The following is a 19,290-nucleotide window of genomic DNA, read 5'->3' as shown; positions in this document are numbered from 1 at the left end:
TGAACAGTAAATTCGGCTACTGGAATTTGCATTTCCTTCCGGACAGACTTTACGAATGGGCATAACTTCTTCGTCCGAACTCCGAATGAGGTGAAACGAAGTGCGTTAGGTAGCTAACTCAAAGGGCTTTCCATGGATATATTATTGGCCACCCAAATAATTTGTGTGCTAGGAGATATGACCCTTCAAAGTAGACCCTCGAAAAAGGCTTCCCTTGGAAATTTCGGATTTTGATACGGTTGCTCTAAAATTTGGGTTAGACCCATTTCCCACTCAATTTGACCCCCTAAACAAGAATATGAAGTCGGATTTTCGAAAAACAAAACGGATCTTTTTATATACAGCTAAACAAGTTTCCGGTAACTTCCGAAGCACATTTTTAAGAACTTTTTGGGTCAATTTCAAATATAATCATTTCATTAAGTTCTCGACTCCAAACTCACATGTGAGGCTCTAGTTTCACTCTATCATTTTTTGAGTCGTTACAGATATCTAAATAATTAAGATTAAGACCTTAATCAAGCGCAAACAAATGAGGCCCTAAGCTCTTTAAAATTTCTATCAAAGCATCTGAACTCCGAATATTGACCAAAGTCAACTCAAAGGCCAAAATCACCCAAACTTCTAACTTAAGACCTCAAGTCCACGAAAGTCCTCTGAATTCTGCTACTCTTCTAGACCAAATTCCACATTCCGGAGTTGATGGAACTGACGAAACTCCATTCCGAAATGCAAAACTTTGATTGTTACCGAAAACCACTTTTTAACAACTTAAACCTTTAAAAACTCAACACTTTCAAAAATCACAATCTCTTACTCAATGTCACGACCTGAAAATTGATGTGATGGCACTCGTCTTAACCCACCAAGACAAGTCAGCCTAAAACTCAACCATTACAATAAAATGCGGAAATTTTTATAATAAACTCAAAAATACCCCCAAAATTTGGTTGTCACGTGTACAAGCCTCTAAAGTATTACAATTGAATCAAAAGAAAAATACAAGTCTCATATGACATTGTTTCTAGAGTAGAACAAGATCATAAACAGGAGTAAGAAGGTCTGCTGAGTTGACAAACAGCTACCTCACAAATCTCCAAGAGGCCTAAAAAAAGAAGAGAATATATCACAAATGTCTGGGCTAGTAACCTACAAAAAATGTAGTAGCAAGGGGTGAGTACCAAACCACGCGGTACTCAGCAAGTAAACCTCTAAACACAAGCTAAGGGGATAGAATACGGGTACTCCTTTACATACCAACTGAACCTCCACAACTACAACTTGCATAAAACTAGCCCAGCGTAACAGTTCACAATTTACAAAGCACATAGCTCAATAACAGTCTAACAATTTCATATTCTCAACAACAACACTCTAACAATTTCATATCCTCAACAACAACACTCTAACAATTGCATATCTTCAACATAAACTCAATATTCATCAGTCACAAGTTCCACAGAAAGGCACTTACAAGATCAAGTTCACCAATAATAAAGATGTGCAATGCAATGTCAAGTATAATGATGCATGTCTGACCTAACGATACACACCCGCTGTCTCTCAGTCCGGGACCCATGGGGGACATATATGTCCATGCATCCATCGCGGCACGTGATACGACCCTCGATTATAGTAACCATCGCGGCGCGCGATACGTCCCTCGAAATGGTACATCCTCTTTATTTTCTTATTCTTTCTCAATGCACATAACACTTGTCACAACCACGTCTCAGAATAATGCAAATGACATGTTCACACAAATAATGAGGAGATGACCATTTCATAACATTGCACAATTCACAACAACACAATCATGCCTTTTATTACCCCTTTTTCATCATTAGAATTAATCAATGTGGACAATTCAACCCATCACCAAGTCTCATTACCCCCCAAACACATATTACAAGGGAATACACGAATTCCATACACTTAACAAGGGTTTAGAAATCCACTTGCCTCAAATTGATTCACAATTCACTTTGAGACTTGAGCCTTCCCTTTTCGTTGAGTTTCCAAATAAATGTAATTTTTAATCCCATGAAATTGTTCCACCTACGCTGTCTAGGAGAATTTCCAAGTTCCAACTCCAATCTCTTTCAGCTAAAGGAAGAGAATTCACTGCTCACGCTCTCTTCTGGTCATTATGATTAACGCCGCACGACTATGCAGTTTCCACAAATATTATAAACCTAGTTTTTTTTTACACATGGACCAAGTAATATAAGACCTTAAATAAATAATTAAAATTGCCCCATTAATTGTATAACTATAATTAACTAATAGTCCAAAATACCCCTTATAAAATTTTCCGGAATAGTCAAATAATTCAAGTACTCAAAATGATCTAACGGGTCATTAGACTCAAATTTCAAAACCAATTTCACAAACTGATCAGAAATGACTCATGACAACTATCGAGATGGATAAAAAGGTAATTTTACGAAAGCTTTCAAAAGACCTTTCGTGTCATTACACACTTTCTCATCTTGCCTTGCCCTTTTTCAGAACGGGTAGATACTATCTCTCCCTCCCCAACTAAAATAGTTACTTCTTATGAAATTCTATTTGGCCAAAAATATATTTTAAATAAATATGTTTTAAAATTTTGATCAAACATAGTATATTTTTTTTAAAAAAAGATCAAACATGCTATTTTCTAACAAATAAAACAACTTTTTTTTATAAAGCATATTTATCTAAGTAAAATAAAAAAAAAAGAGAGGAAAAATTCAACTAAAAATGCAGTTATGGATTCAAATTTAAACCTTATGATAATAGTACATTAATTAGTCAATCAAACCGTTGCATACAATTATTAAACAAACGGAATATACCTTTTTGCCCCCTATTCTATATTTTAAAATTTTCTTTCTCTGAAAAAATAATAATTCTTCATTTCATTTCATTATTTTTCAACTCTAAATCTTCCCGCCCGCACACTCTCTCTTTCTCATCCTCACAAATCTCACCATTTTCAAAAATTTTCAGTGAATTTTTGTTTGATTTCAATGCATTTCTTCTGTAAATCTCCTTGATTAGCAGAGAAAAGAACTGTATTTGTTTCAATTTCAGATTCAGAATAAGAGGAAAAACCCTAGCTAAATTTTGTGCGAGCAAGTGAAAAATATGAATCAGTATCATATATATGAAGCTATTGGCCGTGGAAAACACTCGGTAATGGTTTTTGTTTTCTCTGTTCTTCTTTTGTTTGCGTTTTTAGGTTAAATGTGTTGTTTAAGTTTTTTGTTTTTTTTGCAGACTGTATATAAAGGAAGAAAGAAGAAGACAATTGAGTATTTTGCGATTAAAAGTGTGGATAAATCTCAGAAAAACAAGGTTCTTCATGAAGTAAGGAATCCCTGGAAAAAAAGTTTCTGTCTTTGTTTTGTATTTGAATTTTAATTGTAATTTGAGATTTATTTCGTATAGAATTTGTTAGGGAAGTGGAATTGGATCGTTGAAGTTTTGATTTTGATTTCACCTACAACAACATACGTAGTGTAATCTCATAAGTGAGGTCTGAGGAGGGTAGAGTATACACAGACCTCATCCTTACCTTGGGAGGTAGAGAGACTAGACTGTTTTTGATAGACCCTAATCTGAATTTGCTTGCACCTCGGACACAATTTAATTGTGGAAGTGCCTGATTTATACTCTTGATAACAGTGGTATCTGGGCCACGTATTAGAGTACATAGTACTGTCTGTTTAACTATGCACATTAAGGTTTATGTAGATGAGACGATTTCACCTAGTGTTGTCTTTGGTGAAATTCTATCCTTACTTCCCAAGCTGTTACTTGATCTATTTGATTGCTAGGCCACCATATTGGGAGGATGAGAATTTATGATTTTAATTGGGAACCAAGCTGCACAGTTTTATTGCCTACCCAGTAGGTCTTTTAGAATTTTGAAAACTTCATAATATTGACTTTTCATTGTAGTTAACTTCTTTTGGAGGAATAGACAAAAAGGATTTAGTAATTATTTGTGAACCGTCCTCAGTATGGAATTTAGAAATCGTCTGCTGGAAGAATATACTTATAACACGTTGTGTAAGTTATACATTGACTTGCTGTAAAATTCTATAGGTTCCGGCTTATCAACAGTTGCTCAATAGATCTGCATACTCAATTGTTCTAACATTTTCTGTAGTTCCTGCACATCTTCAAAAGCAGCTGATCTACTTCAGAAGCTAAATGTATATGCTTTTAGTAAGTGTGGTCTTAGAAAACAACTTGCATGATATTTATTGATGTTATGGATTGTTGTGCTTGTGACTATTGTAGTTGTGAGATTATTGGAAATTTTACGAGTCATAACACAGTCTTCCTATTCCGTGTCATAAAATTGAAGTCCAGTGAACAAATTGATCAGGAAACCCAACCTTTTTCGTAAAATCTATTTCCTTCAGTTTTCTTTATGCATGTATTTTATTCTTCTATTGGCTACATTTGCTGCAGGTCAGAATTCTTCATTCTCTAGATCATGCAAATGTGTTGAAGTTCTACTCCTGGTAAGAATTATCTTTTTCCTTTCTTGCATATAACTCCTTTCTTTTTCTTCAATTTCGTTTCTGAGGTGAAGGTCTTTTTGGCGTTTAATAAGAAGACTTCTCTGACTTATTTTCTTAATCAACTGACCCGTAGGTATGAAACATCTGCACATCTGTGGTTGGTTTTAGAATATTGTGTTGGAGGAAATCTCATGAGCTTGCTTCAGCAGGTAAGCACTAGCAGGTCTGCTGTGTTTTATAAATAAATTTCATCATTCCAGTGGTATAACTGCTTACCAAATTAGGTGTGTTTTGCTAGTGTTTGCATATAGGATGCCTCATGCAGACATTAGATATAAACCTCCAAATTTGTGATAACACCCTAATTCTTCTTGGTCTCCTTTTTAATAGAGGCATGGAATATTGAGGTTTCATGGTAAGTTTGTTGAATGCGCCTATTGGGACTCCCAAACAGGCACTAAGGACATTGGTTTCATGTGCGATTGAACACTTCAATTTAGATGATTGTTTGTAGTTTCACAAATAAATTTTGTCGACACTTTGGGTTAACTTGTTTCTTGTACCAGTAAAGTGAGGTGAAAGAAGTAGGTTTCTTTTTCTGATTTGTATTTTGAGCTCAAATGACCACAGTTTACTGTAGTTGGTAATGTCACATCTGCATCATCTTACCTGTACCTGTATTTTAGTTTTAACTACACCTGGGAGATTTTAACATCATTTAATCTCTGGGTTGAAGGATGGTAAGCTTCCCGAAGATTCAATTCATGATCTTGCTTGTGGCCTTGTTAGAGCTCTTCTGTAAGTAACTTTAGCCTTCATTGTTCTTTTGTAACACTTGTTGTTTCGGGCATGAATAACCTTTCTGGTGTTCTGTCTACTATACCAGATACTTACATTCAAAGGGAATAATTTACTGTGACTTAAAGCCATCAAACATCCTATTGGATGAAAATGGAATCACGAAGGTATGGTGATCTTTATGTTGAGATTTTTCCACATCATGATGAGTGCTTTTGACCAATTATATGATTTTGAAGTTCAATTTGTTTCCTGGCAGCTGTGTGATTTTGGATTAGCAAGAAAATTGAGTGATATATCAAAGACACCTTCCTCCCAGGTAGTTCAACTCTCTTTCCCCTCCTTTTCCCCCTAAAATGAACACAGGAAAAGTTAAATTGGTGGCATAACTGTTTTGCAGTTCATAAAAGGTAAATGCCTGAATGGTGCACTAGTCAATTCACTTTTTTTAATAATGGTAGTGTGTGGGTTCGTTTGCGCGCACCTCCTCCACCAACATAGGTACCAACTGGGTAACTCTATCCACCACTTCTTAGGAGGATGACAAGAAACCACAAAGTGTTTTTTGTTGTTATTAAGATTTGAACCCTAATTTCCAAGGTTTGCACCCACTTCATTGGTCCACTTTCTTGGGTGACTGACTCTGCACAAGTCAAGTCTGGTCACTTTTGTGTTTGTAGAAGTGGTTTATATTCATCTGTAAGAGAAATTCTAAAGGTATTGTGACAGCTTTTGCAAATTGTTGGTTCTTACATTAGGCACTTTCTCATCTTCGATGGAGTAATTATCTGAGGCTGCACTTTGGAATTAGGAAGCTGAGCCAGAAAACATAAAATGAAGCCAAAAGAAATAGATTTTTATTCTTCTGGTGCAGGAAGTGAGGAAAACTTAAGAGGAACACGGTTTCCGTTGTTTGGACATTAAAAAGAAGCAAAAGAAACATCTTACAATGAGCTAACTTCTCGACATTTCTGCAGAAATTCTCTAAGTTATTCTTTTTCGGTCTGTCTAGAGAAATTTCAAAGTCAAGAGGACGCACAAGTTTTCTCAAAGATCTTACAATTACTTGACTTCTTCCTTTCTTTGCTTTTACTTTTCAATTCACAATCAAACATGGAAAACACAGTTCTAAATTTTTGCATGTTTCCTTTAATCAACTACCGAATAGAATATAGATTTTATAAAGTGATATTTATTGCTTTTGGTTTTGATTTGTGTCCTTTCCCTGCTGTTGTCATTCATATGTGCTATTTTTGTATCATGTATTTTTCAGTTACCACAAATAAAGCGAGGAACCCCATATTACATGGCTCCAGAGCTTTTCCAGGATGGAGGGGTCCATTCCTATGCCTCTGATTTCTGGGCTCTTGGTTGCGTCTTGTTTGAATGCTATGCTGGGATACCTCCTTTTGTTGGCAAAGAATTTACCCAGTTAGTGAGATCAGTCATTTCTGATCCAACTCCAGCACTTCCTGGCACCCCAAGCCGCCCCTTGGTCAATCTGATTAACTCTCTTCTAATAAAAGATCCTTCTGAAAGAATGCAGTGGGCCGAGCTTGCAGGACATGCTTTCTGGAAAACAAGATTTGCTCCAGTGCCTTTACCTCCTCAGCCTGCTTTTGATAATATGATAGAAATGTCTTCTAAACAATGCCTTTCAGAAAGGAACAGTGAAAAGCCTATACAAAACAAGACCCCACAAAAGACTCGTGAAAAAGATTCAAAGGTGTCCCTCAAGCATGATGAAAATTCAAATACTGGATCCAGAGGTTACGTGACACCAATTAAAGGCATATCCAGCGGCCGGAAAGTTCAAATGAAGGGTTCTGGCAGGACAACTGATGACAAGCAGAAAGACACCTCGAACAATACTAGAGGTGTCAATCTATTACGTCTTTCAAGAATTGCAAAATCAAATTTAATGAGGGAGAATGAGAAGGAGAACTACCGCAGGCCATTGCCTAATAACTCTGAGAATGATGCTGAACTTAAGGTTGAAAATACTGACATGGAACTTGACTTTAATGAGAATAATGAGGATGATACACAAGATGAACCTGATGAAACTGACAGCACTCAGAGTCCTGAGTCAACTACTTCAACTCCAAATCTTACAGAGGGTAATGTGGAAGAGATGGATATTGATAGCAGACATCCAGATACACCAGCGGTGGTTAATACGCCTTGCTCAGATTATTCAAGGACATCTGACCATGAACAGTCTTCTAAATATGAGGTGGCTGCTATGCTACCTAACGATAGCCCTCAGCTAAAGACTCCTGTGATTAAAGAGAATTCTGCGAATGACTCTGATATTTCAAAACCATCTACGAACCTTTCAGATATTCTTTGGCATCCATCTGATCTCTCAGTCAGACCTGTAATGCCTAGCAGAAAATCAGATAAAGGTTCAGATGCAATACCTTCACTTTCATTCGATGCACCTCAACTGTCTGATTTTGTCAAAATGTCAAAGGAGCAATTAGACTCTTTTAATAGTAGAATCATCAGTATTGTTAGTGGGAATACTCCCTCAGGGGAGAAGCAAAATGTGATCAGATACCTTGAGCTTTTGAGCAGCAATGCTGATGCAGCCAACATCTTGACCAATGGGTCTATTATGTTGGTTCTAGTCAAAATGCTTCGTCACTCCAAGGTTACTCTGTTGCGTGCTCAACTTGCTTCACTTATTGGTTTGTTGATTCGTCACTCTACTTTTATTGGGGATGAGCTGGCAAATTCTGGAATATTAGGTGCACTAACTGATGGTCTGAGAGACAGGCAAGAGAAAGTGAGAAGGTTTTCCATGGCTGCTTTGGGTGAATTACTATTTTATATATCTACTCAAAATGAGCATGCTCGGGATAACAAACCAATGGAATCTCCATCTAAGGACAGCCGACCCTCATCCTGTTGGCAGGTAACTTCGTTGCTGTAATTTCTTATTTGGTGCAGCTTGTCAAGCTAATTACTCCCTCCGTTTTCATTTTTGTCCGATTTTGACTTGGCATAGCATTTAAGAAAGTAAAGAAGATTTTTGAATCTTGTGAACTTAAATTAAATGTGTAGAATGTACCAAATGTTCTTAAATCTTGTGGTCTTAAACATGTCATATGAAAAGATGAAATTAAATAGTTGCAAAAGAGAAGGCACATTGTTTTTGAAAAGGACCAAAAAGGAAAGTAGGACAAACAAATTAAAATGGAGGGAGTTATATTTGTTAAAATTCCTCTCCACAATAAATTCCTCTCCAGTCAAGAACTCACATGTTCAAAAATTGCATGTTGCGGAGATGAGGATGCTGAGATGGATGAGTGGGCACACTAGGAGTGATAAGATTAGGAATGAGGTTATCCGAGAGAAGGTGGGAGTGGCCCCCTGTGGTGGACAAGCTGAGGGAAGCGAGACTGAGACGGTTTGGGCATGTGAAGAGGCGGTGCGCAGACGCTCCAGTGAGGAGGTGCGAGGGTCTGGTGGTAGAGGGTACGCAGAGGGGTAGAGGTAGGCCTAGGAAGTATTGGGAAGAGGTGATTAGACAGGACTTGGCTCAGCTTCACATCACCGAGGACATGACTCTAGATAGGAAGGAGTGGAGGTCGCGTATTAAGGTTGAAGGTTAGTAGGGGTAGCGAGTTGTCCTCCCTTGCGAGGGTATGGGTTGGTAGTGTTTGTAGTAGTCCTAGCCTGGCACTTGTAGTTCTTGCCTGTGATCCTATAGTCATATGTTGTTTACTGCGTTTCGCCTCTCGAAGTATTTTCCTGATGTTATTGTCTCCGTTGTTGATTGTGCATTGTTTCTTATTGGGTGTTATGTTATGTATAATGTTTCCTCTTCGCCTGCTTGGTTTGGATGTACTTGAGCCGAGGGTCCACCGGAAACAGCCTCTCTACCTCCACGAGGTAGTGGTAAGGTCTGCGTACACTTTACCCTCCCCAGACCCCACTTTGTGGGATTTCACTGGGTATGTTGTTGTTGTTGTTGTTATTGCAATGGGATTTTAAGTATTAAGTGTTCTATGAGCAATCACTTAAAAGCATAGACACTATCAGAAACACAATTCAAGCACCAATGCAGCTCTTGTGAGAAATAATGCAAGTTATCACTAGGATATAAATGGTATACTTATTAATGGGTTAAACACCAGTAATCTTTTAATTAGTGATAATTATACAGTCACGTATACTATCAGACATGTAAGTGTATACAATGATTATCTTGTAGTAAATCATGTCTATAAATCTGCATGGGACAAATTTCTAACATGAAGAATAAGATGGATGACAAATGATAACTTGGCATAGACTTCAATTTTTCCTGTTAGCTATCTGTCCCACATCACGAAATATTGTAGAATCTATATATACAAGATTCTACAAGTTTTTCTCTGTATTTTACTGGAAGAACTAATAAGCTGGTAATTCCCTTGTAATGCAACACTATATAGCAGTAAAATGAACAAGAGTGTTAAGATATTTCTCTTAGGGTTGTGGGAAAAATAAGATAAAATCATACAAGCATCTATACTATCTTTACATAAAATAAGATAAAATCATACAAGCATCTATACTGTCTTTAATTCTTTACATATTGCAAAGCCTCACATTCTGTCTTAACATTCCTTTCTGAAAATGTTAATGTTGTAGGTTACAAATCCAATAATTTCATTGGTTTCATCACTTTTACGAAACGGAGAGGATGATATTACTCAACTTTATGCTCTGAGGACAATTGAAAATATCTCCAGTCAAGGAGGGTACTGGTCTGCTCGTTTCACCAGCCAAGATGTCATTACTAACCTCTGCTACATAATTAGGGCTCCTGGAAAGCAGGAGAGCATGAGGCTGACAGCAGGGTCTTGCTTGGCTCGTCTTGTTCGTTTTAGCCCTTCTAGTATTCAACGAGTCATGGAAAAACTTTCATTCAAGGATATGGTTTCAAGCCTGGTCAAGCGTAATCCACGAGAGCAACAAATCTGCTTAAACGTTCTGAACATGACCCTCCTTGAAAGTCACACACTTCCAAGTGTTGGAAGGTACCTTCTTGCCTTGGTCGAAGACAAGAATCTTGTTCTGAATCTTGTGACTCTAATTGAGCAGGGAAGTGAAGTTTTGAAGGGAAAGACACTCATATTTGTGGCTCTACTTTGTATGAATGGGAAGAGGTGGCTGCCACTATTTTTTTGCAATGCTAAACTGCTCTCAACCGTTGATAGGTTGGTTAAGGAGAAGGATGACTTTGTGAAGCAGTGTTTAGATGCACTTGGGATGGTTGTCGCATCAACTGTACCAAGTTTGCTTGAGTGTATATCTGGGGACATTCAGCAACTGAAGGGTGGTAAACGCCGTGGGCAGATAATTAGTGTCACAAGTCGAAATTCTTCTAAGAACAGTATGCATTTATTTCCTGTTGTTCTCCATCTTCTTGGGTGCGCTTCACTGAAAAGAAGGGTTGCTAGTCATCAGGTTCTGCAACAGTTGGCAAATCTACTTAAACTGGTGGAGTCTCCTTTCCAGGTAATCTGATGATATCTTTATTACTTCTTCTAATTGTAAAATTCCACATATAAGACAAGGTTCTTAGTTAGAAGAAAAGAAAAATCCAAATGTTCCAAAAGCCCACATAGAAGACATATAACCCTTGTCCTAGATTTGGAACCTTCAATTTAATATGGTTCGTTTGCAAGACCTCCTAGTAATCGTCACCTGAGCCAAGTGTTAGCTACCAAGCTAATATAAGCTCCAAACTCTGGTAAAGAAGGGTGGGCGTAGGGGTGCATAAGATTAGGCTGATGATCTGTCAATGTGGACTGTGTATTTTAAACACTTAAGGGTCGCTTGGTAGGATGTATTACCCTTGGTATTATTTAATACCTTGTCTGGAAGTGTTTTCAACGTATGTATAGCTAATATATCTATAACTAATCCTATTTAGTATTATAGGGTGTATAACTAATACATAGCAACCCATGGTATTAGCAAAACCAGGGTTATTGATACTTGGTTAAAGACAGAACTACCTTGAATACGCCAACCAAATCACGGATAAGAAATGATCCCAGCATTGCTAATAATACCCTATTCAGTACTATTCTTATACACCCTACCACACGGCTTAGGGATTTAGCTTAGTTTGCTCAAAATTTTGATCCATGATAAACTGAAGATGCATGCAGAAGATTGGGTTTCTTGTTGGTCTACGAAGCCCTTACACGATTCTTACTTTCGGTTGCAGGGTAGAGATGATTTTCAGATAACACTTTTACGTGTTCTTGAGTCTATAGCAGAGGAGATGTCTCTGGTTCAAGAAAGTTCTAGTATTTTTGTTAGCCAGATTCTACCTAGTTTATCTGTTGTTTACAAAGGGAATAAAGATGGAGATGCCAGATTCTTGTGCCTGAAGATTTTGTTTGATGTGATGGTCATTTTACTGGACGAAACATCTGAAAATGAACAGAAGCCGGAGAATTTGAAGTCCATATCTAATTCTTACTTCCTCCCTCTCTACCCCTCTTTGATTGAGGATGAGGACCCAATACCTGCGTATGCTCAGAAACTTCTTGTGATGCTCATTGAGTATAACCATATAAAAATTGCAGACATTGTCCACATGAAGATTATCTCCCAGTGCTTTGAATTTCTCCTTGGTGATTTCTCAACTGCAAATGTCAACAATGTACTGCTCTGCTTGGCTCTTACATCTGCTCCAGAGCTGGAAACCAAATCGCTCTCCCAACTAAAAGTTGTCAGAAAGATCGGAAGCCTTTTGGAATTTGTATATGCTAAGGAGATGGAAGATTTCATTGAACCTACGCTTTGTTTGTGTAGGGCTTTCCTTTTACGCTCAGTAGGCAGTGTGAGAGGCTCTAGGTTTGCAAAAGAACCTGTTCGTTTATTTGAAAATTCCTCTGATGGAGCTAGTGCCTTTGATCAAAATGAATGCATCAGAGATATTATGGACTTTGGTGAAAATGTTGGGGTCTTATTAGAACTCACCCATTTGAATGAGACTAATGTTGCAGATTTAGCTTCTGAATGCCTAATTTTATTGCTCAAGGCAGCTCCGAGGGAAGCTACCACTGGATTCCTGACAAATCTTCCCAAAGTCAGTCTCATCCTTGAGTCATGGAGACAAAGCACATCTCACTTGCTGTTGCAACGGATTCTGATCGCACTTGGTTATTCTTGTAGACAGTACCTGTCACATGCAATGATATTGTCAATAAGTTTGCCTGAGATATCAAAGATCGAAGGAATTGTTTCTCAGGTCAAAAGCTCCACAATACTATCTCTCGTTGATGCTGCTTCTCATGCAGCATTGGAGCTTCAGAGATTGCCTCGTTGCATTTGAGTTTAGACAGGTTAGTTGTTTGCTTTGGTTCTATGCCACTTTCTTATCTTCCTTTTCCATCAGGAGTTATCACATCATAATAAACCTTGTTCATCACTCGGATTATAACTTATTGAAACCTTAAACACTTGCTTTGCTATGAGTGCAGCCAACAATGTGTTGAAGCATGTTATATCTCCCTTTTGGCACAGATACATAAACTGCAGCTCGGATCAAATGGATATTGTGAATGGGGAGATAACTGTGGTTGTCATCGACCTTTTGTATAAACCAATGTATGACTATCATCCTTAATATCTTCAATTGAGTGGTATTCTTTGTAATACTTCATGCAGATACCAGTAAATTTTTGTAATCAATGGTAAGCCATAATAGTTCAATTTATCATTTATGCCCTTTTCCAGGTTCTGCATCTTTCATTTTGAGGTAAAGACTTTTACCTTTTACATGCCCATCCTCTCCCTCCCACATTTTATACATAATGTACATTCAATTTAGTGGTATGTATAAGTTATGATAAAGTATGTGCAAAATCTGTATAAAAATTGTATTTTCAAACATTTGATCAGTTTGTTTTCTTGTCATGTTTCATCCAATATCGTACAACTTACATACAATTTGGTGGAGGGTTGAGCAAGACTGAATTGGAAATATTACACTCCCCTCTATTTCTAATGCCCTAAAACTTTGATTCGAGATTCAAAATTATAGTCAATGGTGTTTTCTCAACCTGGATTATGATAAGTCTTAATTGCGTCCTCAAACATAGATATTTAGAACTATTTACCTCCTAATTTATGAGAAGTATTAATTACCTCCTTTTACTATGTTTCAATTTATATGACTTATTTTTCTTTTCCGAATCTCAAAAGGAATGACAAATTTTTAGATTTAGTAAAAATTTAACTTAAATTTTTTTTGTTTACTCCTGATGAAATGATTTATAGTCATATAAATATTTATGACTTATTTTAGACTGCATCTCTTTTAGATTTTATGTCAAGTCAAACTACATCATATAAATAAGAACAAAGATTAAATTTACTTAATATAGACATATGTTATTCTTTGTGGAGGGTAAGTGAGTCATATAAAATGAATGGAGTAATTTTTTCCATCATGTGGCATATTAGAGGGTAAATAATTTCAAAATTCCATGTTTGAGGGGGTAATCAAGACATTTCACAATTTTGAGGTGTGAAGAGATCCAAAAATCTATGACATTTCATAGTTTAGGAGGGAGGGGTGGTAAAGAGTTCCAAAAATCCATGTTTAAGGGGGTATTAAGACTTTTCATAGGTTAGGTGTGCATGCCAAGTTTAAGAGGCTTTTTAGCTATTAACTCAATAAATAAGGTTTGACATGAGGGATGGAGATCACAGATCTTGAAATACTCAAATGCACTTTAAAGAAGAAAATAAAAACCTGAGGTTTGAGAGTCCCTATGGGTTCAGATGATGATTTGAAATTTAGTTGAATAGTTTGGACGAGTCTCGAGAGGCTCAAAAGCGTTTCAAATACTTAAAATTGAAAATTAATGAATTTAATAAATAAGAATTGACGAGGATCAAATATGTGTCTATACAACCTGGATCTGTCAAGTTCCTAACCTTGGTGAGATCGATGGAAACTCGATGCCTTAACCTGACCTAAGGGTGGCAACGGGTCTAGGTTTGGTGGGTCGGAACGACTGGAATTAGGATGACTCTAGTCGGGTTTCCTCCGGGACTAGGATCAACCGGGTCACGATACTCAGGATGAAATGGAAGTCCCCTCCTGTCACTTCTGAGCCAACACCCTAGATGTGTCCGGCACTCGAGAACCATTGTTGGTCCTCAAGCGAACCCTTAGCATGACTAACTACTTAGCGAAAAACTAACTCAAGCAGAATCAAGCTTTAAACAGAATTAAACCTTTTAATCTCAAAGTACTCAAATGTCTCAAAATACTCCAAAAACAAGAATTGTTGAAATACAATTTAACAAACGAATACATAAAATATATTCAAAACTAACTATCTATGAATCCTCTGTTGTTCCAGATGGATGTTGGGACAAGATCCACGACACCTCAAAATAACTAACTAAAAGATGAAAGTAGAGTCCTCTAGAATGCAAGGAGGCTCACCAAAGCTAATTGGAAGTGCAAGTGATCTCAACGAAGCGCCTGTTGATGATCCTGAATACCTGTATATTCATTATAAAAAGATGCAGGTCGAATGATATTAGTACATTGAATGTATGAGTATGTAATATCGCGAAAGCAAAATACCTGAATGAAAGGACTACAATAGATATAAATATATACTCAACTGTAAGTAAATAAATAAAAGAGTGAAAATATTTAAACTTTACAAATACTTACTCAACTCTGAACTCAACATATTAAGTGATATGATAAAAATACACTTTTAACTCTATCTAGGAGATTCTCTAACTGATAACCATCACTATAAGCAATGCAATGGTACAACGTCTCGCTCATGCTGCTAGAACTGTCATATACCTTGCGGGGATATAGAACATCTCAGCTAAGTGGATCCACTAAGGCTCTGCTTGAAAGCAATAAGGAGTCGTCTAAAAAGTACGATCTTTTACCCATGTTGGCTACATGGTTTATGAGGAATGTGAGTTGTCTGAACTCATCCCCATATCAGTGCTCAATACTACTCCCAATAAATATATACTCATGCTAAAATGTATAAAACATATTCTTTCTCAATTTTGAGGTAATTTCTCAAAATATCCTCTTTAAAGAGGTAATGCTCTGAAATATCTCTAAACTCGTTAACTCATTTAGAAATCAAAATATCTTTTTTCTCAATGTAAAAAAGTGATACATTTGGGAATACTTAGTTCCCTTATACTCTTACTCAAATCATGTTTAAATCTCTTTCTCAAAACTCATCTTTCCTTTCTCCGAAAATCAGTTTAAGATAAAAATATTTACTTGAAAAGATTCTCAAAAATTATAACTCAAAATAGGGTTCATGCTGAAATATAAACATGAACACCTCAACTCAAGGATCTCAATAACAATATAGAAAACTCAATACTAAGAAATCCAAAACTCACAACTCAATGATACTACTCATCTCAAGAATACTCAAAATTCATGATAAAATCCTAGATTACTCTGTTACTGAATTTAGATAGATGTAAGGCGTGAGGACGAACTCAGTTTGCCACTATGATAGCCTTACATACTTGGAAGAACAAAGTTCTTGGTAAAATCGGTGAAAACTCGAAGAATGCTTAAAACATTAGATTTCTCCTCTTGGATCATTGCTCTAAGACTTGGAAGCGCGTTAATGAACGTAAAAGGATTGATTAACACTGTTCAAACCCTTAACTAGGTGTAAAAATATCGTGGTTTAGACTTAGAAGAGGTGGGAAAAGACTAAACTATCCCTCTTTAAAACTAACGAAAACCTTCCACATGTCCATCTACGGTATCTACGGACCGTAGATCCCATCTGTGGAATTTATATTGAATTTTAAGGCTCAAAATTTTATTCTATGAATCCAATCTACATACTACATGTAAACCTCCTTAAAATATGTGATTCCAATAGTACTTGGGGATCACAAGCCTATAGCATTTTGTGTTTTGTTAATCCTCATGGTAAAATTCATGATTTTAATGTTACTTATAAGATAATGTTGAATTCTCATACAAATAATCGAGTCCTGAATATGGAGAAAATCCTATTGGGAGCGCCATCCCCGAAAGGGCCCTGCAGTGCGTGATCTGGATTTAGTCGGAACTCCAATGTGGGCTCCGGACGGAAAACCAAAAAGACTTTTTCAATAGGAGCTAAATCCAAGTGATGTTGGATTTTATAGGCTTATATACCTAAGAAATATGCAACAAAGTATTTTCTTCAAATCCAAAGAGAGGACATGGGCTTTTATGATGCATAAAGAGACTATGAAAGTTTAGATATTGTTATTGTAAAAGAAATAAATTTTTTTTACACAAAGGGTTGGCATAAATTTGTGAAAGCTAAAGGTTTAAGAGCAAATGATACAATTATTTTCACAAATAATTGTACCTTTTGCTCTTAAACCTCCGTCTTTCACAAACTTATGCCAACCCTTTTGGAAAATAATTTTTTTGATTTCTTTTGCAATAACAATACCCGAACTTCCATAATCTGCTTGATATATCATAAAATCTCACGTTCACTTTGGATTTAAGAAAAATAAATACGTTATTGCATATTTCTTAGGTAAATACAAGACTAGAAAGTCCAACATCATCCATCATTATCCTAAGTAACATTGAAATCATGAATTTTACCAAAAAAATTAACAAAAACACAAGATACTATAGGCTTTTGATCCCTAAGTAATATTTTAATATCACATTTTAAAAAGGGTTACATATAGTATATAGATATCCTCGTGGTGGTAACCTGACAGTATACAAATCATTACACTAATGGTGTATATAATTTAAACTCTTACGAATTTATATTTTTTGTGAATCGTTGTATGTAAATATCTCTGGTATGACATGCAACAACAACAACATACATATCTAGTGTAATCCCACAAGTGACATATAGGGAGAGTAGTGTCTACACATACCTTAGGACAATGACCATTATGTTGGCCTACAACACCTTTGAGTCTTCATCTAGAATTGCAAGTTTTTTTCTCACATGCATGAATCTTGTATATTTTGGGCAATAGATGATTGCTCGCTCTTAAAATGCAATCACCAACTGTTACGTATGTGATTGTACTTGATATTAAGGTCATTTCGTCTTTTATGTTGCATTTTAAGATTAGATGCAATAATTATATTTATAAAAATTTTAAAAATAACAATTTGCAATAAAGCACTAAGTGGAACTCCAATTGAGCTCATAAAAAGCTCATCACAATTTTTCTTTTGTACTAAAGACTATTTTTATGGATAAATGTGTTCGAATCTCATGACTTCAATTTGCAATTGAAAGCTCGTCAAGTACTAAAGTTAATAACAATAATTTGATTCAGTAAGTGTGAAACTGTTTTATCAATTTTTTGCCATCTGAAAATTGAACTATTTTATGTAGTACAACATCATGTCCAAATAATTAAGAAAATAATAGTATCATGTAAAACAATGCTAAGAGTCTGCTTGATATTACTGCTAAAAATAATTTTTTTTGAAAAGTGCTTTTGAAAAAAAAAACAATTGGTATTTGACCAATTCATTCGAAAAGTGCTTTTCATTAGCAAATTGCGTTTGGATAATCTTTTTTAATAAATGTTTTAAGAGTCAAATTACAAAAAAAAAAAACTATTAATTTACTTCTAATATTAAAATTATTTTATAGAGAGAAACTATTCAAAATATCTATTAAAAAAAATAATGAAATTTTTTTTAAAAAAAAATTAAATTTTACATGTTTAAATTTCAATCAATATTATACCTTTTTGGGAGGATAAAATAATTAATTTTTATTATTTTTCTTTTTTTTTAATCTTGTAAAAATATTGTTGTTACCTTTTTTCTAATTTTACAAAATAATATGTAATATGTAAAATAATAATATATAAATGTAAAATAAATTATAAAATTTATCATAGAAAAAATTAAAAATAAATTTCTTCAATAAATTAACCAAACTTATGAAATATGCTAATTAATTAATAAGAAATATATTGGTAAGTATGTATATGTGAAAATAATATTTTAGTCTTGAGAAAAATAATTTGTTGTTTCAGCTTTTTAAATAGAATTTTTAGCTTTTTCCCAACAACATAAAATCTGCTTCTGCTTATATTTAAAATCACTTTTATTGATTTGTCAAACACTTAATTTTTCAATAAAAATGTATTTTTTTCTCAAAATAAATATTTTTGATACCCCAACCGCAATGCCAAAGAAGCTCTAATATTGAGTATAATATTACTACCTAATTCAATCACTATCTCATACAAAATAAATAAAAATCAATAAGGTAATCTATTTAATCAACTAGTACTCTACAATTACACAGAGATAACAGAACCAAAAAATATAATTATAAAACTTACTTGTAGGCATAAAATCAAAACTATAAGACTTCACATTGTCGTGATAGATGAATGAGAAAATTGAGGAAATATAATTTCTATAGAAGAAGATTAAAAATAAATATCGATATATGTAATAATTATTCACTTCAATTGGAAATTCAAATGATTTACACATGAAACCTCTGATTTTAGAATGTAGAGAAGTTATTTTTATATATCCTTAATTTAAGGAAAAACATATCAAAAAAAGAAGTAATGAAATTAACATAATCATGATAAAATATTATAAAAGCATGCCAAAACATTCTAAACTAATTTAATAATTATAATAAAACAATACGGTAATTGACATACAGGAGACAATGAACTCAATTCTACAACCAGACAAAAAGATTCTAAAAAAGAAAATCTCACCAAAATGGAGACACCAATTGGGGATTAGATTAGATGAGATGAAAAATACAAAATTGATACTCATCCCAATATCTCAGTTGGTATTTATAATAGAACACTGAATATGTATTTATGGGAATATGAAATAATGTTCATTAAATTCAATAAATAGGTTAACATATATTTCAATTAATTTAAAATTGTCATGTGATAGACA

The 19,290-nt window shown here is 35.1% G+C and overlaps 1 protein-coding gene across 2 annotated transcripts; it reads left to right on the top strand.

Moving 5' to 3' along the window:
* The first annotated feature begins 2,908 nt into the window (after positions 1-2,908).
* On the top strand, positions 2,909-13,224 carry LOC102596239 (serine/threonine-protein kinase RUNKEL). Of its 2 annotated transcripts, none has more exons than XM_015310833.1 (11): positions 2,909-3,180; positions 3,265-3,354; positions 4,468-4,520; positions 4,654-4,729; positions 5,257-5,318; positions 5,407-5,485; positions 5,578-5,637; positions 6,592-8,238; positions 9,963-10,832; positions 11,551-12,676; positions 12,858-13,224. In XM_015310833.1, exons 1-10 carry the CDS (start codon positions 3,133-3,135, stop codon positions 12,664-12,666), a joined length of 4,101 nt encoding a protein of 1,366 aa, XP_015166319.1. In that variant the 5' UTR covers positions 2,909-3,132; the 3' UTR covers positions 12,667-12,676; positions 12,858-13,224. The 2 variants fall into 2 exon arrangements, with proteins under 2 accessions (XP_015166319.1, XP_006352199.1); XM_006352137.2 differs by having other exon boundaries at positions 12,815-13,224.
* Positions 13,225-19,290: the final 6,066 nt, after the last annotated feature.

Source organism: Solanum tuberosum, unplaced genomic scaffold, assembly GCF_000226075.1.
Source record: "Solanum tuberosum cultivar DM 1-3 516 R44 unplaced genomic scaffold, SolTub_3.0 scf00147, whole genome shotgun sequence".
Lineage (NCBI taxonomy): Eukaryota > Viridiplantae > Streptophyta > Magnoliopsida > Solanales > Solanaceae > Solanum > Solanum tuberosum.
This window is presented reverse-complemented; position numbering and strand designations above follow the sequence as displayed.